Source organism: Nomascus leucogenys, chromosome 15, assembly GCF_006542625.1.
Source record: "Nomascus leucogenys isolate Asia chromosome 15, Asia_NLE_v1, whole genome shotgun sequence".
Classification (NCBI taxonomy): Eukaryota; Metazoa; Chordata; class Mammalia; order Primates; family Hylobatidae; genus Nomascus; species Nomascus leucogenys.
Genome location: NC_044395.1, coordinates 16,208,665 through 16,232,821, shown reverse-complemented (window position 1 = coordinate 16,232,821; position 24,157 = coordinate 16,208,665). Strand labels below are relative to the sequence as shown.

Genomic DNA, 24,157 nt, shown 5'->3' with positions numbered 1-24,157 from the left:
TACTTTATTCCTTTTTGTGACTAAGTAATATCCCATTGCATATATATATGCCACATCTTTTGATGAATGGATTTGTTTGGATGGTCTCCACTTTTTGGCTACTATGAATAATGCTGCTATGAACATTAGAGTACACATTTTTGTGTTGACATATATTCGGTTCTCCTGGGTATGTACCTTTGAGTGGAATTGCTCAGTCATGTGGTAATTTTGTTTAACTTTTTGAGGAACTGCCAAACTCTTTTCCAACGTGGCTGCACTACTTTACATTCATCCTCACCAACAATTATTATGATAGCCATCCTAGTGGGTGTGAAGTGATATCTCGCCATGGGTCTGATTTCCATTTCCCTAAGGATATTCAACATTTCTTAATGTGCATATTAGCCATTTATATATCTTCTTTGGACACATATCTATTCAAATCTTTTGCTCATTTTAATTTTGTGTTTTCTACTCCCTCCATTTTGCAGATGAAGCCCATTTTTAGGCAGGAATACTGTATTTGTCTTTTTATTGCTGAATTATAAGAGTTCTTAGGCCAGGCGCGGTGGCTCATGCCTGTAATCCCAACACTTTGGGAGGCTGAGGCGGGCGGATCACTTGGGGTCAGGAGTTCGAGACTAGCCTGGCCGACATGGTGAAACCTCGTCTCAACTAAAAATACAAAAAACAGCCGAGCGTGGTGTGGCGCGTGCCTGTAATCCCAGCTACTCCAGAGGCTGAGGCAGAAGAATCGGTTGAACCTGGGAAGTGGAGGTTGCAGTGAGCCGAGATCACGCCATTGCACTCCAGCCTGGGCGACAGAGTGAGACTCCATCTCAAAAAAAAAAAAAAAAAAATTCTTTATATATTCCGGATACTAGTCCTTTATGCACACAGGTTATCCTGTATATTAAATACTAGTGGCTGTGCCAGCGGCTTGTTAAACTGCAAGATGTGACGCAAAATAAATGAAGGCGATGACAGTGAAAGGGCAGAGATATGACGTTCCACAGCTGGAGGGTGAACGCCCCCTGCAGCTCCTGGACTCAATCGTAACCGGAGCGCGGTACCCTCAATTTCCCCAACCCACAGGCCCCGCCCCCCCGCCCTTTGACCTGCGCCGCTTCCGGTTGAAGACGTGGCTCGGGGCCGCCATCTTGGCAAGAGACGAAGCGGCAGCGGTTCCTGTCAAGGGGGCAGCAGGTCCAGAGCTGCCGGTGCTCCCGTTCCCCAGACCCTACCCCTATCCCCAGTGGAGCCAGAGTGCGGGCGCGCCCCACCACCGCCCTCACCATGGTAAGATCCAAGCCAGGACCCGAACTCTTGGGGTCCGAGCCTCACCGTCTCTCCTTGTCGGCGGGCCTGGGGCAGGGGCCGGAGGAGCCCCGCCCCGTCTAGGGCCGAGTGCTTTGCTCGGGGCACGGAGAGCAATGTGGTCTCCTGTGCCCGGTCTCCTGGAGATCCGATGGAGCTGACTCCAGTCCATCTGTCGTCGTGCCCGCTTCCGCACCACCCCCTAACCAGCTGGACTCCCTCGTCTGCTGGGACCTGCCCCTGAGACCGCCCGGCGTTTTTGCTCTGCGAGAACTTCGTGGTGGTGGTGCGGGTCCCAGGCTGCGGACCTCGGAACTGATGCTGTCCAGCCGGTTCCCTGGCGCTTAGGCTCAGCAGGCTGGGCCTGTCTCCGGAGGTTCTGGTCCTTCTGTTAATCAGAGCTTGTCTCCCACCCCCGGTGTTTGCTAGGCCGTTGATAACTCGAAATGCAAATCCACTGGTGTCCAGAAATTTTTCTTTTGTTTGTTCAGAAGGGGGAAATGGAGACACAGAGCGGAAAGGAGTAACTTCTAACACTAATTTATAGGACCCAAGTGTTTCTGAAACCTTCCACTACTTCCGCAGAACTCACTTGTGTCCATTTGTTAGTGTGACTCGGGGTACATACACTGTGTAGACCGCTGGGAAAATGTGAGCAAGTTCCAGAGAACGCAGGGTTTGCCTTCAAGGAACTTATTGTCCAGGTGAAGAAAAATGTGTATGTGGCATGTCGTAGTCAGATGTCTGACAGGAGGTGGAGTAAGAGGGGTGGGTTATCCTCTGAGACCAGTTAATTGCCTTCACATGCGTTATCTTTGTATACTCATCTGCTACAAGGATGAGAAAGGTTAATGTGGTTGAGGATGGAGGAAATCAGAACCGCTGACATCACTCAATCTTCCTTTATCGCTGTGATTTGTGGATATTCATGAAGTAGTAGACATTCTTTGGTTTCAAAAAAGCTAGTAATTTATTTTTCAGTGCACCTTATGTCCTTTAGTCTTTTGAAAGATGTTCTGTTGTGTTCTTTTTTATTCTTTTATCGATAGATAACTTGATTTAAAACATCGTCCAGTGTACCTGAGAGATGACAGAATGTAATTTGGTGGCAATCCTCATAAGTTCTATTGACAACCCCTTAGATAAGAACTTGGATAATGGGGGGAATTCATGCTTGGACTTTAAGCCACTGAACAGCTTTTCTCAGCCTCAGGTATATAAATTGCATCAAACAGGTTTGCCTCCTAAAATTTTTGTGTTGGACACAAAATTTCCAGAAACTGGTATTTTCAGTTTCGCCAGGACGTTCTGTATTTGGTTAGTGATTTTGAAACTCAGTTCCCGTTTATACCCTGGAATTAATAATTCATTTTAGAGCATATTTTTATTTTAATAGTAAAGTTAAGGTCTTGTATTATATAAACCAGATAAAGGTAATCTTTCTAAAAATATTCTTTGTTCAAAGGTTCTTGGAACTTAGTATTTTTAATTCATTGATAACTGAGGGATGGTAAAGCCCTACGTGATATATATAAAATATAACTTTTGCATGCTATTTTGACATGTGTACGTATACATAGAGTTGTGTCACATATTTCTGAATTATTTGGGACTTAGCATGATCAAGATACCCACAGATTTGTGTACTCTGGAGAACAATTTATCTCAGTACATTCTGCTCTGTAGAGTGTTAAGACATTGGTATTATTTCTGTGTAATGTTTTTAGGTCCTGCTCCTTTACAAACAGATCCCTGGTCAGTAGAAATGTCCAGATAGGGTGAAATTTTTATCTAAAAGTTGTATCAAAATTTGTAGCAGTTTATTTTAGCTCAATATTTCATTACGAAATCTTCAAACATCTGGAAAAGTTGAAAGAACTTTGTAGTGAATACCCATATAACCACCAACTAGATTCTATAACTAACATTTCACTATATTTTATCATGCATCTAATCATCCATCCCTCTCTCCATTAAAAAAAAAATGCATTTCAAAGTAAGTTGCAGATATCAGTACATAAACATTGATTTTTTTTAAAATAAATTCCCTTTGGCTTTAGTTATTGAAGTGCAGAATGTCCTAGACTGCAAAGTTCCAATAGATAAGTGAACAAATGCAAAAACAAATGCCTTCTCATGACTTCATCATAAAATAAAGTACAAAGAAAGGCATCTTTTGATTTTTTTTTTTTAAGAGACAGGTCTCACTATGTTGCCCAGGCTGGAGGGCATTGGCTATTCACAGGCGCTATCATAGTGCACTGCGCCCTAGAACTCCTAGCCTCAAGCAATCCTCCTACCTCCATCTCCCAAGTAGCTGGGACTGTAGGCATGAGGGCCTTGATTTGATCTTTTTTTTGTATTCTGCCAATTAATGAGAACATGTTCTGACTTTTTTTCTTGTTTGTTTGGTTTTCGAGTTGGAGTCTCGCTCGGTCTCCAGGCTGGAGTGCAGTGGCGTGATCTCAGCTCACTGCAACCTCTGCCTCCCAGGTTCAAGCTATCCTCCTGCCTCAGCCTCCTGAGTAGCTGGGACTACAGGCGCCCGCCATCACGCCCAGCTACTTTTTTGTATTTTTAGTAGAGACAGGGTTTCACCGTGTTAGCCAGGATAGTCTCGATCTCCTGACCTCGTGATCTGCCCGCCTTGGCCTCCCAAAGTGCTGGGATTATAGGCGTGAGCCACGGCGCCCGGCCCCTGTATTCTTTATGTATCTTTTTAATTGTGTTTTGAGGGGACAGCAGAGAATGAAAATGATTCTCTTGAGTTTCCATTGATTTGCCATCTATTTATGTCTTCATATAGAAGTTCACTGCAGAAACTGATAACGGGTGTGTGTGTGTGTGTGTGTGTGTGTGTGTGTGTGTGTTTGTGTTTTAACTCTCTACAAGCTTTTGTTTTAGAATAGAAATGTGATGGACTTAAAACCCTCACTGAGTAAATTACTTTTCAAGTTTTAGGTTTTGTATGTGGTCTACATTTTATTATAATCTTCTCTCTGATTTTATCTATAATAGCTTCATATAAATAGAAAAGAAAGAACAGTCCTCCCTGACAATTATAGAAACTAGCCTTAATATGACCATGAATCGTGTGTGCGTGTATGTGTGTATAAAATATTGCAGTGAATTACAAAGGAGAAGGTGACTATAATTCTGGAAGTAAGGGATCCTGAAGCATTTAGAGGTTCAAGAAAGAACTTGACTTTTTTTGAGAGAGAGTTGTGCATATTTATGCTGAATTACTATACCACTTGTTATTCTTGTACCTCTCTTGCACACACAATTTGTTATGATTAGACAATTTGCCTTCTAGCAGCCTAATGTTACTATAAAATATTGTTCCAAAGTGGTTAGAACTGGAGCAGTGGGTATAAAATGGAAGTATTGTACATTTTCTGTCACTGTAGTTGTTTTTCTTTTTCTGTTACTGTAGTTTTCAAATGCTTAGACTTACAGAACCTTAAAGACACAGAGCACTTTGGATTTCATATAAACTAATCTCCTACTTTAGGGATATTTCAATAATCAATTAAGTGACTTATCCAAGGTCACATAATTAGTGGCAAAGGCAGAACAGAAACCTAATTCTCCAGGTTTTTTTTACTTGAGGCACTTAACAATTCATGTAGTTAAGTCTGTGTAGGAGAGAGTTGTTATTTAGTCCAAAGATAGTGTACTCAAACTATGTAAGAATTACTAAAAGTTGCTTGGCAAAGCTCAACTTAATGAGGGAATATTTTTTTTTTTTTAATGGTCCTGGAGAGATCATCTAACTTATGGGCCCTCAGTTTTCACATCTGTAAGACAATCAAGGGCTCTTGCAAGTTCCTTTTAGATCTGGAATTTTTTTTCCAAAAATTTAAAAACAAAAACTTTGTAATCATATTTATTAATTCTTCCTCAGAGAAAATCAGATCAAATTTCAATAGGGAAAATTGTTAACTTACCTTTTAGTATATGCTATATTTTAATAATTGTTAAACCAGTAAACATTGATGTAAAGAGGCTTATCATTTCAAGAACTTTAAGAAGACAAATGTTAATTTAGGATAGGATAAATTTATCGTGTTTAGAGGTGACCGTACCTTCTAGCAATGTTAGTAGCTGCAACAGAGAGACCTGTGTCAACTGCCTGGAACCTGTGATTTGTGGTGTCCTGGGTGTTCGGAGATTTATACTATACTTAGTATGGGGAACTATGGTCCTATTTTGGAAGCCTTGTTTTGCTTGTATCTGGATAATGGAATGACTCAAAGAGAGACATGATTTTACCCTACTGCTTTCTTCATCTTGACATTCTGAAATCCTGGAATTCTGGCCAGGCGTGGCGGCTCATGCCTGTAATCCCAGCACTTTGGGAGGCTGAGGCGGGCAGATCGCTTGAGGCTGGGAGTTTGAGACCAGCCTGGGCAACATGGCAAAACCCTGTCTCTACAGAAAAATACAAAAAATTAGCCAGGTGTGGTGGCCTGTGCCTGTAGTCCCAGATACTTGGGAGGCTGAGGTGGGAGAATCACCTGAGCCCAGAAGGTTGAGGCTGCATTGAGCCAAGATCACGCCACTGCACTACAGCTTGAGCAATAGAGCAAGACTCTGTTTCAAAACAAACAAATCCTGGAATTCATCAAAGCATGATCTAAATTCTGTTTCTTTCTTTTCTTTTTTTTTTTTTTTTTTTTGAGGCAGAGTCTCACTCTGTAGCCCAGGCTGGAGTGAAGTGGTATGATCTTGGCTTACTGCAACCTCCACCTCCCAGGTTCAAGCAGTCCTCCCACCTCACTCTCCCTGGTAGCTGGGGCTACAGGCACGCACCACCAGACTTGGCTAATTTTTTGTATTTTTTGGTAGAGACAGGGTTTTCCCATATTGACCAGGCTGGTCTCCAACTCCTGACCTCAGGTGATCTGCCCGCCCTGGCTCCCAAAGTGCTGGATTAAGGCATGAGCCACCACTCCCGACCTAAATGCTGTTTCTTCTATCAAGTCATCCCTGACTTTACCAGCTGGAAGTAATCTGTTCCTCTGAATTTCCACGCACTTTATCGGTGACTCTCTTATGTTACTTAACACATTCTGCCTCATGTTACAGTTATTTGTGTTTGTGTCTTATCCCTATTAAGCTTCTTGTAGGCAGAATGCTAGCCTGTGTCATCTTAATTCTCAGAAAGCATGTTGTATGTATAGTAGGTGTTCAATAAATAATTACTCAGTTAATTCTTATAATATCGCAAAAACGGAGATTACCAGTTACCTATAATTAGTTTTTGAACATGTTCCTCAGTAAAGTGGATGGGCCAGGTGCAGTGGCTCACTCCTGTAATCCCAACACTTTGGAGGCCAAGGCGTGCAGATGACTTGAGGCCAGGAGTTGGAGACCAGCCTGGCCAACATGGTGAAACCCTGTCTCTATTAAAAATAGAAAAATTAGCCAGGCTTGGTGGTGCTGGCCTTTGCCTGTGGTCCCAGTTACTCAGGAGGCTGAGGCATGAGAATTGCTTGAACTCAGGAGGCAGAGCTTGCAGTGAGCCAAGATGGCACCACTGCACTCCAGCCTGGAGTACAGAGTGAGACACTCTCTCAAAAAAATAAATAAATAAAATAAATAAATAAATAAAGTGGATAGTAACATATAACTTTTTGTTCCTTTTTCCCTTTCAAGTTGCTTTTGATGTTTTTACCTAAATTTTACTTGTATGGTATAGAGGTGTTTTTAACTCCAGTTGGAAACCTAAGAACTTCCCTTGAGCCTGTAAACATTGTTTCTAACAGGTTTATTATTAGATATGGGGTTTCTATTAAATGCAGCATGTTTATATAGGTCTGAAGTGTTGGTCCGAGCTGTCGTTTCTTTAGGTGTTCATTTGATTTGTCTTATTCCTTCAAAACCTCATAAAATTCTAACATAGAGGACCATAACTTCCTAGAGCTATGACTCTCAACCTTTTAGGGATAGGAGGCTCTGCAGGGATTACATTTACAATATGCTCCCATTTATTAATAATAATTCTCATTGCATGAGGGGATTTTCTGTGGGCCATTTGAGAATAACTTCTCTAGAGGATCGATGCATTCCCTGAAACTATATGTAAAATTTTGGGGGGAGAGTCAATATTCATTATTTGAATATCAAAATATTGACAAAGGCAAAAATCCATTGCCTTAGCCGGATGCTGTGGCTCACACTTGTAATCCCAGCACTTTGGGAGGCTGAGGTGTGCGGATCACTTTAGCCCAGGAATTTGAGAGCAGCCTGGGCAACATGGCAAAACCCCGTCTCTCTTTTTTTTTTTTTTTTTTTAATAAAAAAAGAAAAATCATTACCTTGAAGTGGCATAAATTTTTTTCATGAGACGCATGTTTATTATTACTAATGGTGCTGTTTTACATCATGAATATATGTGCTACAAGTTGTATAGCACTTTTGAAGTAAAGTTTCATTACAGTCATTTGGCCCTCATAATAGCTTGTAAGGTCATTAGATAATGCTGCATTTTATAGGAAAAGAAACGAGATTAAGAGAGGTTGGGTAACTGAAGGTCAGACAGATAGTAAATAGAAGAACAAAACTAGAATATAGATTTTCTCACTCCCAGTCATTTAGTTTTTCTAATATATCAGCTTGGTTCTTTGCAAATTTGGGACACTAGTTCTAAGTCTTTAGGAAAAGGAGAAACCAATGTGACATGATCCCAAATATAAGGGAATTCCTCACTTTTCCGATGAGAATATTAAGAAGGAAAGCTTTTTGCCAATTATATAAACTTTTAAGAATGTAGCAAAAATAGGCCGAGCAGTGGCTCACGCCTGTAATCTCAGCACTTTTCCGAGGTGGGCGGATCACCTGAGGTCAGGCATTTGAGACCAGCCTGGCCAACCAACGTGGTGAAACCCCATCTCTACTAGAAATACAAAAAAAAAAAAAATTAGCTGGGTGTGGTGGCAGGCGCCTGTAATCCCAGCCGCTCGGGAGGCTGAGGCAGGAAAATTGCTTGAACCTGGGAGGTGGAGGTTGCAGTGAGCTGAGATCTTGCCATTGCACTCCAGCCTGGGCAACAAGAGCAAAACTCCGTCTTAAAAAAAAAAAAAAACAGTAGCAAAAATAGTCAAATATGTTCTTAAAATAGTTAATAATTTACTTATATATATATGTTTTAAATTACTTAAATAAAATTTAATTTAGAAATAATTTTTTCCATTTTCATATTAATAAACAATTTTTTCTAGATTCTTTATGAACATCATGTCATCGCTGGGGCCACTTTTTGAATCATCATTTTGCTATTTAGCAGTTTTGAATCCATGTGTGATATATTGGCAGTTTGGGAAATTTTATCCCAAGTCATAAAAACCCATTTATATAATATTAGGATAGTTGCTTTTAAAAGGAATACTTATAACTGATATTCAACACATGAAATTGTGAGTTCTGGCTAGGCATGGTGACTCATGCTTGTAATCCCAGCATTTGGAAGGCCAAGGTGGGCCGATCACTTGAGTCCAGAAGTTCAAGACCAGCCTGGGCAACATGGTGAAACCCCACTTCTACTGAAAATACAAAAATTTGCCAGGCGTGGTGGCACCTGCCTATAGTCCCAGCTCCTTTCGGGGGGCTGAGGCAGGAGGATTGTTCAAGCCCGGAAGTTGAGGCTACGGTGAGCCAAGATCGCACCATTGCAGTCCAGCCTAGGTGACAAAGTGAGACCCTGTCTCCAAAAAAAAGAGAAAGAAATTGTGATTTCTAATCCTCAGGATAATTATTAAATCCAGTGACCTTCAAACTAGCGTAGTTTGAAGATAAGGTGTATCCCAGACAACTCTTTTAGTTCAATATAAAGTCATTGAGGGAGCACCTTTAATATGAGAGACCATGGAAGGATTCAAAACTACAACTTTTTTAAAAATATGTAAGTATTCCTTACATAAAAATATATTACCATGATAGCATATTTTCACACCTAAAAGATTAGCAATAATTTTTAATATTGTCAACTATTCAGTCACTGTTCAAATTTGATTTATACATTATGATTGATTGACATGTCTAAGTCTCTTAATGTGTTTGTATTTTTAGTAGAGATGGGGTTTCACCATGTTGGCCAGGCTGGTCTCAAACTCCTGACCTCAAGTAATGCACCCGCTTTGGCCTCCCAAAGTGCTGGGTTTACAGGTGTAAGCCACTGTGCCCGTGAAAGTCAGTATTCTGTTGCTTGTCATGTCAGCTGGTCGTGGTAGTTCATGCCTATAATCCCAGCACTTTAGGAGGCCAAGGCAGGAGGACTGCTTGAACCCAGGAGTTCAAGACCAGCCTGGGAAACATAGCGAGACACTGCTTCTACTAAAAGCTTTTTAAAAATTAGCGAGGCTTGGTGGCACGCACTTGTAGTCCTAGCCACTCAGGATTTCTTGAGCCCGGGAGTTTGAGGTTGCAGTGAGCTGTGATCTTGCCATTGCACTCCGGCATGGGTGACAGAGTGAGACCCTGTCTTAAAAATACTACCATACTATTCATGTCACTAAATAAATATGTCATTCTATGGAACATTTCCTGAGACGTTGAGAAAACAGATGTGAAGAAATAATTAATTAGTACTTATTTATGCATATGTTCCTGGCAGGTGCTGTTGGCAGCAGCGGTCTGCACAAAAGCAGGAAAGGCTATTGTTTCTCGACAGTTTGTGGAAATGACCCGAACTCGGATTGAGGGCTTATTAGCAGCTTTTCCAAAGCTCATGAACACTGGAAAACAACATACGTTTGTTGAAACAGAGAGTGTAAGATATGTCTACCAGCCTATGGAGAAACTGTATATGGTACTGATCACTACCAAAAACAGCAACATTTTAGAAGATTTGGAGACCCTAAGGCTCTTCTCAAGAGTGGTAAGAGTACTGCTATAATACCGGGTTCCACTTTTTGTTTTACATTTTATGTGAAACTAGTTTTTCCTCCAAAGCAACTGATGCTCACCAGCTTGCAGGCTCCTACTCCTCACCCCAGCGACTTATTGCTGCAGCACCTTTATTCAGCAGACATTTATTGGATATCCTCTTAGACTATAGATGTCTCAAAAGAATATGGGAACTACTGTTTCTTATCCCAGTTCTTAAACAGTAGTTCTAATCTGCCGTTCTAGTTCTGACACTTGTTTGGCTATGCTTTTTAGGTAATGTTTTTTAGGTAAGACTTACTGATCCAGACACACACACACCTAAAGACTTTATGCCAAAGTCTTGCATAAAATGAAGACTAATGCCAGGTGCGGTAGCATGTGCCTGTAGTCCAAGCTACTCAGGAGGCTGAGGCAGAAGGATTGCTTGAGGCCAGGAGTTCAAGTGAATAGGCATTATACTTTAGTGTGGGCAGCACAGCAAGACCCTGATTCTTTTTTTTTTTTTTTTTTTTTTTTTTCTTTAAAGACGGAGTCTCGCTCTTGCCCAGGCTGGAGTGCAGTGGTGCAATCTCGGCTCACTGCAACCTCTGCCTCCTAGGTTCAACAATTCTCTGGCCTCAGCCTCCCGAGTAGGTGAGATTACAGACGTGCATCGCCATGCCCGGCTAATTTTTGTATCTTTAGTAGAGACGGGGTTTCACCATGTTGGCCAGTCTGGTCTCGAACTCCTGACTTCAGATGATCTGCCTATCTTGGCATCCCAAGGTGCTGGGATTACAGGCATGAGCCACTGCACCCGGCTGTAAGAATCAGGGTCTTGGGCATGGTGGCTCATGCCTGTAATCCTGGCACTTTGGGAGGCTGAGGCGGGTGGATCATCTGAGGTCAGAAGTTTGAGACCAGCCTGACCAACATGGTGAAACTTCGTCTCTACTAAAAATACAAAAAAATTAGCTGGGTGTGGTGGCGGGCGCCTATAATCCTACTACTCGGGAGGCTGAGGCATGAGAATTGCGTGAACCCAGGAGGTGGGGGTTGCAGTGAGCCGAGATTGTGCCACTGCACTCCAGCCTGGGCGACAGAGTGAGACTTTGTCTTAAAAAAAAAAAAAAAAAAAAAAAAAAATCAGAGTGTTAGGCTGGGTGCAGTGGCTCACGCCTGTAATCCCAGCAATTTGGGAGACCGAGGCAAGCGGATCACCTGAGGTCAGGAGTTCAACACCAGCCTGGCCAACATGGTGAAACCCCGTCTCTACTGAAAATACAAAAATTAGCTAGGCATGGTGGTACACACCTGTAGTCCCAGCTACTCCGGAAGCTGAGGCAGGGAATCGCTTAAACCCAGGAGGTGGAGGTTGCAGTGAGCTGAGATGGCACCACTGCACTCCAGCCTGGGCAACAGAGTGAGACTCCATCTCAAAAAATAAAGACTAGAAGTAGCTAATAAAGGGATTTAGGTTATTGAAATTTATGTACTCTAAAGGATAAGACTTGGAAATATAGCTGCTGATAAATTCTAAATCTTTCTTTTTTATTGGTGTCCACGCTTAGATCCCTGAATATTGCCGAGCCTTAGAAGAGAATGAAATATCTGAGCACTGTTTTGATTTGATTTTTGCTTTTGATGAAATTGTCGCGCTGGGATACCGGGAGAATGTTAACTTGGCACAGATCAGAACCTTTACAGAAATGGATTCTCATGAGGAGAAGGTGTTCAGAGCCGTCAGAGAGGTAAATAGGATCTTCTCTGGGACTACCCGTTTGTGTGTCTTTCTCTTAGGCTTCACTAATCTCATTTTCCTATTTTTACTTGCTAATGTAGACTGTATTCAAAGCCATGTCCAGGCTGGGCACAGTGGCTCATGCCTATAATCCCAGCACTTTGGGAGGCGGAGGTTGGGGGATCACTTGAGTCCAGGAGTTCAAGACCAGCCTGGACAGCATAGTGAGACCCTGTCTCTATAAAAAGTAAAAAAAAAAAAATTAGCCAGGCATTTTGTATTTTCAGTAGAGACGGGGTTTCACCATGTTGGCCAGGCTGGTGTTGAACTCCTGACCTCAGGTGATCCGCTTGCCTCGGTCTCCCAAATTGCTGGGATTACAGGCGTGAGCCACTGCACCCAGCCTAACACTCTGATTTTTTTTTTTTTTTTTTTTTTTTAAGACAAAGTCTCACTCTGTCGCCCAGCCACCCACGCACGTGCCTGTGGGTCCCAGCTACTTGGGAGGCCGAGATGGGAGGATCACTTGAGCCCAGGAAGTTGAGGCTGCAGTGAGCTGTGATCATGCCAGTTGCACTCCAGCCTGGGTCACAGAGTGAGACCGTGTCTCAAAAAAAAAAAAAAAGCTACATTCATGTATGTCTTTTTCTGTAGACTCAAGAACGTGAAGCTAAGGCTGAGATGCGTCGTAAAGCAAAGGAATTACAACAGGCCCGAAGAGATGCAGAGAGACAGGGCAAAAAAGCACCAGGATTTGGCGGATTTGGCAGCTCTGCAGTATCTGGAGGCAGCACAGCTGCCATGATCACAGAGACCATCATTGAAACTGATAAACCAAAAGTGGCACCTGCACCAGCCAGGTATAATCCAATGTACTTTAGAATACCAAATGAAGGGTGTATATGTGTCTATCTTTGAAGTCATAATCTGATTTTTTGGAAAGCTGTAAATAAGGAAGGACTTGATGAAGTAAGATATGATGTTAAATTTGGCCACATAAAATATGAGGATAAAGAAGAAATCTGAATGTGGTGTTTTTCCTTTTGTATAAAAGAGAGTTATAAATTATGTCATGACTATAGTTTCCTATGAGAGTTGCCTTATTGTGGGGAGGAAAGGGCTATTTAATGCTTTATGGAATGTAGGTTTTTAATCTTGATATTCAGTGATTGATTTTAGGGGAAATCCGTGAATTACCCGAAATTATATGCAAAATTTTGTGCACAGGTATATTTCTCTGGATGGGACATACAAAGTTTTCATCAGATCATGTGTGCTTGTAAAAATATACCTTTGGGTAATGAATTTCAAATTCTTCCACTTAGGCCTTCAGGCCCCAGCAAGGCTTTAAAACTTGGAGCCAAAGGAAAGGAAGTAGATAACTTTGTGGACAAATTGAAATCTGAAGGTGAAACCATCATGTCCTCTAGTATGGGGAAGCGTACTTCTGAAGCAACCAAAATGCATGCTCCTCCCATTAATATGGAAAGGTAAGTAGGAACTTCGAGTAAGAATTCAAGCTTTGAATACAGTCCACATAATTTTTTAAAAGTCTTATTTCAGTGTGCTATAAATTCTTTCTCTGTCTTTTAATCTTTCCTGATTTAAAAGATTTATTCAGAGCGTATTCTATATATTAACATAAGATCGTTTTTGGTTTTGTTTTGTTTTATTTATTTATTTATTTTTGAGATGGAGTCTCACTCTGTCGCCCAGGCTGGAGTGCAGCGGCGTGATCTCGGCTCACTGCAAGCTGTCTCTCCCAGGTTCACGCCATACTCCTGCCTCAGGCTCCTGAGTAGCTGGGACCACAAGCGCCCACCACTACGCCCGGCTAATTTTTTTGTATTTTTAGTAGAGATGGGGTTTCGCCGTGTTAGCCAGGATGGTCTTGATCTCCTGACCTCGTGATCCGCCCGTCTCAGCCTCCTGAAGTGCTGGGATTACAGGCGTGAGCCACTGCGCCCGGCTGTTGTTTTGTTTTATTTTTTTGAGACAGGGTTTTACTATGTTGTCTAAGCTGGCCTCCAACTCCTGAGCTCAGTTAATCTTCCTGCCTCAGCCTCCCAAGTTACTGGGATACAGGCATGCGTTGCTGCACCTGACCTTTTCCTTTTTCCTTAAACCATGATTGGGGGCCCTCAGCCACCTATTTTCTATGAAGTTTAGAGCTTTCCTTTTACTTGGCCGGGCGCGGTGGCTCACGCTTGTAATCCCAGCACTTTGGGAAGCTGAGGCAGGCGGATCATGAGGTCAGGAGATCGAGACCACGGTGAAACCCCATCTCTACTAAAAAAATACAAAAAATTAGCCGGGCGTGGTGGTGGGCGCCTGTAGTCCCAGCTACTCAGAGAGGCTGAGGCAGGAGAATGGCGTGAACCCAGGAGGCGGAGCTTGCAGTGAGCCGAGATCACGCCACTGCACTCCAGCCTGGGCGACAGAGCAAGACTCCGTCTCAAAAAAAAAAAAAAAAGAACTTTCCTTTTACAGCTAAATTAAAGTTACTCAGTTACTCATAGTCACACCTGGTATATAGCTTATCTCTTAGAATGCACTTGAATTAGGGGACTAGAACTATGGTGACCCCACACTGTATTTTGGCATGACTTTTTCTAATTAAACTCTAAGTAGAACCAATCTTTAATCCAAAACTTATAGACATCTTTTATAGCAAATTAATATATTTTGCATTTTTATTTTATTTATTTATTTATTTTTGAGATGGGGTTTCACTCTGTCACCCAGGCTGGAGTGCGGTGGTGCAATCTCAGCTTGTTGCAACCTCTGCCTCCCAGGCTCAAGTGATTCTCCCACCTCAGCCTCCCAAGTAGCTGGGACTACAGGCATGCACCACCACGCCGGGCTAATTTCTGTATTTTGGTAGAGATGGGGTTTTGCCTTGTTGCCCAGGCTGGTCTCGAACTCCTGGACTCAAGCAATCTGCCTGCCTCGACCTCACAAAGTACTGGGATTACAGGCGTCAGCCACCATGCCCAGCCATCTTTTGCAGTTTAAATATTTGAAGCCAGTGTGGAATATTTTGATTCATCTCTTATCTCAGGGCTGTGGTACTGGTTGGTGACGTTTTTAAGTGGTAGTTATCAAGTTCACATATTCGTGACTCAGATTTCTCGTTTTGAAGCCAGACCTTCTATTGTTGCTGATGGTTTTGAGGTCAAGTGAAAGATAATACCAGGAGGATACCTATATCAGGTGTGCATAAAAGAGGAGTATTTACTCTTTTTCTTTCTTTCTTTCCTTTCTTTCTTTCTTGACAGAGTCTTGCTCTATCTCCCAGACTGGAGTGCAATGGCACGATCTTGCAACCTCCACCTCCCGGGGTCAAGCAATTCTCTTGCCTCAGCCTCCTAAGTGGCTGGGATTACAGGCGCACGCCATCGCCTCACGCCCGGCCAATTTTCTTATTTTTAGTAGAGACGGAGTTTTGCCATCTTGGCCAGGCTGGTCTCGAACTCCTGACCTCAAGTGATCTGCCTGCCTCTGCCTCCCAAAAGTGCTTGGATTATAGGTGTGAGCCACCGTGCCCAGCCAAGTGTTTACTCTTTATATGCCCTGTTCTGTATGAAATGAACAGGGTTACATTGGGATAAATTTCTTGATTCACTAAAGCCGCTGTGCTTTTCCTAGTGGTTGCTTTGAGTGAGACAGAGGCTTCACACTTTTAAAAAGATATTCCTGAGTGCAGTGGCCCACACCTGTAATCTTAGCACTTTGGGAAGCTGAGGTGGGCAGATTGCCTGAGCTCAGGAGTTCAAGACCACCCTGGGCAACATGGTGAAACCCCATCTCCACTAAAATACAAAAAATTAACCCCTTCTTCACTAAAATACAAAAAATTAGGTGGGCGTGGTGGCACACACCTGTAGTCCCAGCTACTCGGGAGGCTGAGGCAGGAGAATTGCTTGAACCCGGGAAGCAGAGGTTGCAGTGAGCCAAGATGGTGCCACTGCACTCCAGCCTGGGCGACAGAGTAAGACTCTGTCTCCAAAAAAAAAAAAAAAAAAAGATATTGAAGATCATCACATATTAAAGAGAATTTGAGACACTCTTTTTTTCTAAATGATAAATTGCCTCTTGAGCACAGAGCAAACTTTTGTGAAGGTAAAATGGTACCATGCATTGTCTTAGGATACACTCCTTTATGGTCTTGACTCTGATGCCTTTGTTTCTAGGAAGACCTAAGAGGTTGGAACAAAGAACAGGGTAGGATAACAAAATATTTTTTGTAGCCTCTGTAGTTCATCCAGCCAAACATATGTCTGTTACTGAATATGAATAGATTGTGCTTAATACTTGCCTGTAGCAGCAGCACTTTTTAATCTTTTAAAAATTGGATTATACACTCATATAGTACAAAATTCAAAAGTTGTTAACAGTCAGAAGTCTTCCTCTCACTCAGCCATGCCAGTTTCTCATTTTGGAGACAACCAGTATTAACAGTTTTTTGTGTATCCTTCTGAGGGGGATGGTCTATGATATATAGATGAGTAAAAAAACATATGTACACAGTGTGCTAATTTTTCCCCCTTTTATGCAAAGCAGTAAAACTAGACACGTCTTCCAATTGCATTTTTCACTTAATTATTTTGGAGATAAGAATCTCCTTATTTGAAACTGCAGAGATATGACATCTAAATGCAATACCTTACCCTAGACTGGATCCTCCACTACTGTAGTGTAGAAAAAACAACTCAAACTGTTTGTTTTGTCTTTTTTTCTATTTTCTCATTCAACAGCAACAATCAACACAGAAGACTTCTGTGATCAAGTGTGTTTAGGTTTTTCTGCACACATCAAGCAGTCACACCTAGCTGGTGTCCTCCAATTCAATTCAATTCTGATGCTATCTACCTGGGAATAGCCTCAGATTCTACAGGTTGAGAGTTCAGTCTCCCAAGACTAATTCTTCCTTCCCACCAGTCATAAGTCCAGACTTTCAGAACTTCTTACTGACCTCAAGTTTGGCCTCCCACGACCCCCTCTGTTTGGGGGGTTCAGTTAATTTGCTAGAGCACCTCACAGAACTCAGGGAAACTTACCTGACATTTATCAGTTTGTTACAGAGGACATTTTAAAGGATGCAAATAAGCAGCCAGATGAAGAGATACATAGGGCAAGGTCTGGGAGGGTCTTGAGCGCAGGAGCTTCTGTCCCCAGGGAGCTGGGGTATGCCACCCTCCTGGAAAATAGATGAGACCTTGTTCATCTTTCTGTAAGCCTCCATGTGTTCAGCTGTCCAGAAGCTTCTCAGACCCTGTCCTCTTGAGCCTTTTATGGAGACTTCATTGGATAGGCATGATTGACAGGCATGCAGAAATGTGACTGGACAAAGGGTATGACCTAATACTGATAGGCTGAATGGGGAAACCCAGCAAGGCCTGTCCAGATTCTTGGCCTCTCTGTGCAGCATTAATCTTCCTCCAGGATATGGTGCAGGTCAAAGAGAGATTCTGTTTTCTAAGGGTGTTCCTGAGGCCTAAAGTGCTCCAACATTATGTATAATAAGGGATATGGGAGTTATGAGCCAGGAACCATGGATGAAAACCAGTATGTATGTATATCATAATATCACAACTACTATTAAAAATATTATTAGGTCAACTGACGAAATTGACATATGGTTGATAGATCGGATACAATTATTGTATCATTGTTAGCCTGGCATGATGGCACATGGCTGTAGTCCTTGCTACTCAGGAGGCTGAGGCAGGAGGATCACTTGAGACCAGGAGTTCAAGGTTATAGTGAACTGTGATTGTGCCTCTGAATAGCCACTGCACTCCAGCCTGGGCAACATAGCAAGATCTGTCTCTTAACAACAACAGGCTGGGTGCAGTGGCTCACGCCTGTAATCCCAACACTTCAGGAGGCCGAGGCAGGCAGATCACCTGAGGTCAGGAGTTCAAGACCAGCCTGGCCAGCATGGTAAAACCCTGACTCTACTAAAAATACAAAAATGAACCGGGCGTGGTGGCAGGCACCTGAAATCCCTGCTATGCGGGAGGCTAAGACAGGAGAATCACTTGAACCCGGGAGGCAGAGGTTGCAGTGAGCCGAGATCACACCATTGCACTCCAGCCTGGGCAAGAAGAGTGAAACTCCATCTCAAAACAACAACAACAACAACAACAACAACAAAAAGCTAAAAAAACTATCAGTGTAAATTTGTGAAGTGAATAATGGTACTGTGATTGATTATGTAAGAGAATATCCCTAATCTTATAAAATAAGCACTGAAGTATTTAGGGGTAAAGTGCCGTGATGTATATAATCTGCTTCTTAATGGTTCAGGGAAAAAAAAATCAAATGTATAACATACATATATAATGTTTAGAGAGAGAGAAACACAAATGCAAATTATAAAACAAATGAAGTAAATGTTAACAGTAGGTGAATCTAGAAAAGGGTATATAATGTCTTCCTTGTATAATTTTAACTTTTTTAAGCTTGAAAATATTTACAAATAGAAAATTTTTTCAGTTGTTTGTTTTCTCACCATTGCCTACTATTCATTTGGGTGGATATGCCTTTATTTTTTATTTTTTATTTTTTTTGAGACAGAGTCTCACTGTGTCGCCCAGGCTGGAGTGCAGTGGCGCCATCTTGGCTTACTGCAAGCTCCACCTCCTGAGTTCACGTCATTCTCCCGCCTCAGTCTCCTGAGTAGGTGCCCGTCACCACACCCGGCTAATTTTGTTTTTGTATTTTTAGTAGAGGTGGGGTTTCACCATGTTAGCCAGGATGGTCTCTATCTTCTGACCTCGTGATCTGCCCGCCTTGGCCTCCCAAAGTGCTGGGATTACAGGTGTGAGCCACCACGCCCGTGGATATGCCTTTATTTAAGCAGCCCCCTATTGGAAGACATTTGTTTCTAAACTTTTGCCATTACAAGCAATTCTTCAGTGAATAACTTAGCAGATTGTTTTGCACAGGTGAGAATTTATCTGTAGGATAGAGTCTGTTGAAGAATTGCTGTATCAAAGGGTATCGTCTTTTAAATGTTTATAGCTATAGCAGTAGCACCTTTAAAAAAACGTTGTTGGCCAGGCGCGGTGGCTCACGCCTGTAATCCCACCACTTTGAGAGGCCAAGGCGGGCGGATCACGAGGTCAGGAGATTGAGACCATCCTGGCTAACACAGTGAAACCCCGTCTCTACTAAAAATACAAAAAAAAAAAAATTAGCCGGGCGAGGTGGCAGGCGCCTGTAGTCCCAGCTACTCGGGAGGCTGAGGCAGGAGAATGGCGTGAACCCTGTGGGGCGGAGCCTGCAGTGAGTCGAGATCACGCCACTGCACTCCAGCCTGGGCGACAGCGAGACTCTGTCTCAAAAAAAAAAAAAAAAAACGTTGTTGATGGCTAATCATTAGACCTTGGAGAAAGGGAAAGGGAGTTCTGGTTTCTACCTTTCTTTTTTCTTTTCTTTTTTTTTTGAGACGGAGTTTCACTCTTGTTGCCCAGGCTGGAGTGCAGTGGGACAATCTCGGCTCACCACAGCCTCTGCCTCCTGGTTCAAGCGATTCTCCTGCCTCAGCCTCCAAGTAGCTGGGACTACAGGCATGTGCCACCACGCCTGGCTAATTTTGTATTTTTAGTAGAAACGGGGTTTCTCCATATTGGTCAGGCTGGTCTCGAACTCCCCACCTCAGGTGATCCGCCCGCCTAGGCCTCCCAAAGTGCTGGGGTTGTAGGCATGAGCCACCGCGCCCCGCCGTTGGTTTCTACCTTTCTGAACAAATGTATTACTTTCTCTTTATAGTGTACATATGAAAATTGAAGAAAAGATCACATTAACCTGTGGACGAGACGGAGGATTACAGAATATGGAGTTGCATGGCATGATCATGCTTAGGATCTCAGATGACAAGTATGGCCGAATTCGTCTTCATGTGGAAAATGAAGATAAGAAAGGGGTGCAGCTACAGGTGTGTAGAAGCTTTTCATAGGGAGTATTAACACTTTGTCTACCTATTATAGTCTTTCTCAACTAGAGTTCCCAATATGAACCACAGAAAATTATTTAATTATATAACTAGCATCATTCTAAACGCATAGGAAAGAAGTTAATTTATTGCATACAGTAGCTCCCTGAGAGTAGTAAAGCAGCTGTGTAAGGATGGCTTTTAAATATTGGAATTGAATAAAAGGTCATTTCAAACTCTAATAAATGACTTCATACTCACCAATAAAAGATACAAGGAGGTGTTTATCTTTTGCTGTTATGAAAACAGTAAATCACTTAGGATTGTGCTTGAAATACAGTTTTAAAAAAAACAAGGCTGTAGACCAGGCGTGGTGGCTCATGCCTATAATACCAGCACTCTGAGAGGCTGAGGCTGAAGGATCACTTGAGCCCAGGAGTTCAAGAACAGCCTGAGCAACAAGACCCTATCTCTACAAAAACTTAAAAAATTAGCCAGGCATGGTGGCACAATGCGAAATGTACTCATTCTGCTATTAAATAAACTACCAGTGCTTGTTTTGTTAACTGAAGGGCAGTATCTAATGGTGTATTTGAAAAGTACATAAAATCCTTTCAATATAAGTGTGTGTGTTCCAACTATTGGATAGATAGATATAAGCCCTGCTTTATATTACAGGTGTTCTTGTAATTTCATTTCATTTAGCTGACATCTTGTCACAAGAACAAAGCCTTTTTACGGAAGAGTGTTTTTGTCTACTTTCCCCACCATAGTCAGCACACAATTGTCTTTTGGAAGCAGTGCTTATATTATTTGACAACATTTTTTCTGGCTTGTAAAGTGCTATCCAAAAGTGGTTTCTGTTTTGTTTTGTTTTGTTTTGTTTTCCTGAGATGGAGTCTCTCTCTGTTGCCCAAGCTAGAGTGCTGTGGTACGATCTTGGTTCACTGCAACGTCTGCCTCCCCAGTTCAAGCAGTTCTCCTGCCTCAGCCTTCTGAGTAGCTGGGATTACAGGCATCTGCCACCATGCCCTGCTAATTTTTTTTATTTTTAGTAGAGACGGGGTTTCACCATGTTGGCCAAGCTGGTCTCGAACTCTTGACCTCGTGATTTGCCCACCTCATCATCCCAAAGTGTTGGGATTGTAGTCATGAGCCACCATGCCCGGCCCTTCTGGGTTTGTTTGTTTTTGCCTTGTTTTTTTGTTTTGTTTTTTTGTTTTTACACAGAGTCTCTCTCTGTCATGCAGGCTGGAGTGCAGCGGCACAACCTTGTCACGCTGCAGCCTTAACCTCCTGGGCTAAAGCAATGCTTCCTCCTCAGCCTCCATAGTAGCTGGGACTATAGGTGTGCACCACCACACCCAGCTATTTATTTATTTATTTATTTATTTATTTATTTATTTTTTGAGATGGAGTTTCGCTCTTCTTGCCCGGGTTGGAGTGCAATGGCGTGATCTCGGCTCACCGCAACCTCTGCCTCCCGGGTTCAAGCCATTCTCCTGCCTCAGCCTCTCGAGTAGGTGGGATTACAGGCGTGCGCCACCATTTCCAGCCCCAGCTAACTTTCGTATTTTTAATAGAGATAGGGTTTTGCCATGATGGCCAGGCTGATGTCAAACTCCTGACCTTCAATGCCCCGCCCACCTCAGCCTCCCCAAAAACAATTTCTTTTAAAAAGATAAGACTATCTTGGCCGGGCGTGGTGGCTCATGCTTGTAATCCCAGCACTGTGGGAGGCCGAGGCGGGCGGATCACGAGGTCAGGAGATCGAGACCACGGTGAAACCCCGTCTCTACTAAAAATACAAAAAAAAAAAATTAGCCGGGCGTGGTGGCGGGCGCCTGTAGTCCCAGCTACTCGGAGAGGCTGAGGCAGGAGAATGGCGTGAACCCAGGAGGCGGAGCTTGCAGTGAGCCGAGATTGTGTCACTGCACTCCAGCCTGGGCGACAGAGCGAGACTCCGCCTCAAAAAAAAAAAAAAAAAAAAAAGACTATCTTAATTGGCTTGGATTTTAACAACTTTAAGTCTGTCAGCAAAATTGCAACTAGACTTTACACAGAGCTTGCCCTTTTCTGCTACTTTATATAAGGCCAGAACTGCTATCTGACCCAGGCAGCTGATCAGGGTCTTACTGGAGCCTTCTGCTTGGCAAACCTGGCCCCACCATGAACCTGCTCCCTGTGAAGTATTTTTGGAAAGGACTTGGTTAATGGTCTTTTAACTTTTTCAGGTGCAAACTTGTTCTGTAATGGCTTTTAGAGTTGAAATTAGCTTTTTTTTTTTAATTACTAGTTTTTAAATATCTTAAATCTTTTTTTTTTTTTTTTTTTGAGACAGAGTCTTGCTCTGTCACCCAGGCTGGAGTGCAGTGGCGCAATCTCGGCTCACTGCAAGCTCCGCCTCCCGGGTTCACGCCATTCTCCTGCCTCAGCCTCTCCGAGTAGCTGGGACTACAGGTGCCCGCCACCATGCCCGGCTAATTTTTTGTATTTTTTTTAGTAGAGACGGGGTTTCACCGTGGTCTCGATCTCCTGACCTCGTGATCCGCCCGCCTCGGCCTCCCAAAGTGCTGGGATTACAAGCGTGAGCCACCGCGCCTGGCCTTAAATCATTTTAAAATAAGTTTGAAGAAGGGAAATCTTTCTTCAAAATGAAAAAGAATTGGAATTTGTTAGGTACTCTATTTTGGATGTTTAGATTGTGGGCCATATGAGCCTAGTGAGGGGTTGTTTCTTGTCTGTCTGAACCTCAGGAGTTTTCCTTTCCCTCTCATTCTAGACCCATCCAAATGTGGATAAAAAACTTTTCACTGCAGAGTCTCTAATTGGCCTGAAGAATCCAGAGAAGTCATTTCCAGTCAACAGTGACGTAGGGGTGCTAAAGTGGAGACTACAAACCACAGAGGAATCTTTTATTCCACTGACAAGTAAGTGCCTCTGGCCAGTCCCACTAAGCTAGTTTGCATTGAGAACTAGAAATAGCCCTTGCTTGTACACTTTTATTTTTATTGCCATGGCAAAGTTCTTTCTGACAAAATGACTTTCTTTTGAAATAGACCTGGTGCTGCATTTTGTATATTTTTATCATTAGTTTTCATTTTTAATAGCTTTCATTTTGAAACCATTGTAGTTTTGTTGTTGTTATTGTTTTAGAGACAAGGTCTTCTTCTGTTGCCCAGGCTGGAGTGCAGTGGGGCAATCATAGCTCACTGCAGCATCAAGCTCCTGGACTCAAGCCATCCTCCTGCCTCAGCCTCTTGATTAGCTGGGACTAGGACTACAGGCACATGCCACCACATCCAGCTAACTTTTTTTTTTTAAAGACAAACTCCCTCTGTCACCCAGGCTGGAGTGCAGTGGTGTGATCATGGCTCATTACAACCTTGAACTCCTGGGATCAGCTGATCTCCCACCTCAGCCTCCTGAGTAGCTAGGAGAACAGGGAAGTGCCACCACGCCTGGCTTTTTTTTTTTTTTTTTTTTTTTTTTTTTTTGTATAGGTGGAGTCTCACTTTGTTGCCTAGGCTGGTCTTGAACTCATGGCCTCAACCAATCCTCCCACCTCGATCCTGCCACCTTGGTCCTCTAAAGCGCTGGGGTTACAGGCATGAGCCACTGCACTCAGCCATCTTTTTCTGATATTCTAGTATGACTCCTTTGCTTTCTCCTCAGTTAATTGCTGGCCCTCGGAAAGTGGAAATGGCTGTGATGTCAACATAGAATATGAACTACAAGAAGATAATTTAGAACTGAATGACGTGGTTATCACCATCCCACTCCCGTAAGTGCTGTCCCTGTGTCCCCTATGTTGGACTTACAGAACTGGTCTTTTGGAACTCATTTTGGAGTCAGCACCTACCTGACCTGACTGTCCATTCAAAGATACGTGATTCTTAAAAAAGCTGGTTGTGAAAGAAACCAGATATAAAAGGCTGCATGTTATGTGATTCCACTTCTTTGTCTTTCTGGAAAAGGTAACACTTGAGTAAAAATGAGGAGGTAGAGAAGAAGGTACTTCACTTCAGAGAGGCACAAGGGAACTTTTGGGAATGATAGGAATGTTCTAGGACTTGTGTTTGCTTTGGCAGCACAGGTACTAAAATTGGAACCATACAGAGAAGATTAGCTTGGCCCCTGGGCAAGGCTGACATGCAAGTTATGAAACATTTTGTATTTATAAATAAGTAAAGCAAGGAAATTGTTTTTTTTGAGACAGAGTCTCACTCTGTCACTGGAGGTCACTGGCACGATCTTGGCTCACTGCACCCTCCACCTTCCAGGCTCAGGCTATCCTCCTGCCT

The 24,157-nt window shown here is 42.8% G+C and overlaps 1 protein-coding gene and 1 non-coding gene across 2 annotated transcripts in view; both read left to right on the top strand.

The window, feature by feature from the left end:
- Nucleotides 1–1,093: 1,093 nt before the first annotated feature.
- Nucleotides 1,094–24,157, top strand: part of ARCN1 (archain 1) — a 32,370-nt gene continuing 9,306 nt past the window's right edge. Inside the window, exons 1-8 of the mRNA XM_030828991.1 lie at nucleotides 1,094–1,281; nucleotides 9,917–10,180; nucleotides 11,742–11,921; nucleotides 12,566–12,771; nucleotides 13,237–13,401; nucleotides 19,691–19,856; nucleotides 22,636–22,783; nucleotides 23,529–23,637. Coding sequence (XP_030684851.1) covers nucleotides 1,279–1,281; nucleotides 9,917–10,180; nucleotides 11,742–11,921; nucleotides 12,566–12,771; nucleotides 13,237–13,401; nucleotides 19,691–19,856; nucleotides 22,636–22,783; nucleotides 23,529–23,637 — 1,241 coding nt within the window. The 5' untranslated portion in view covers nucleotides 1,094–1,278. The remainder of the gene's footprint in view (nucleotides 1,282–9,916; nucleotides 10,181–11,741; nucleotides 11,922–12,565; nucleotides 12,772–13,236; nucleotides 13,402–19,690; nucleotides 19,857–22,635; nucleotides 22,784–23,528; nucleotides 23,638–24,157) is intronic.
- Nucleotides 23,929–24,034, top strand: LOC115830500. Its single transcript, XR_004026054.1, has one exon. It is a non-coding gene; the product is annotated as a U6 spliceosomal RNA (small nuclear RNA).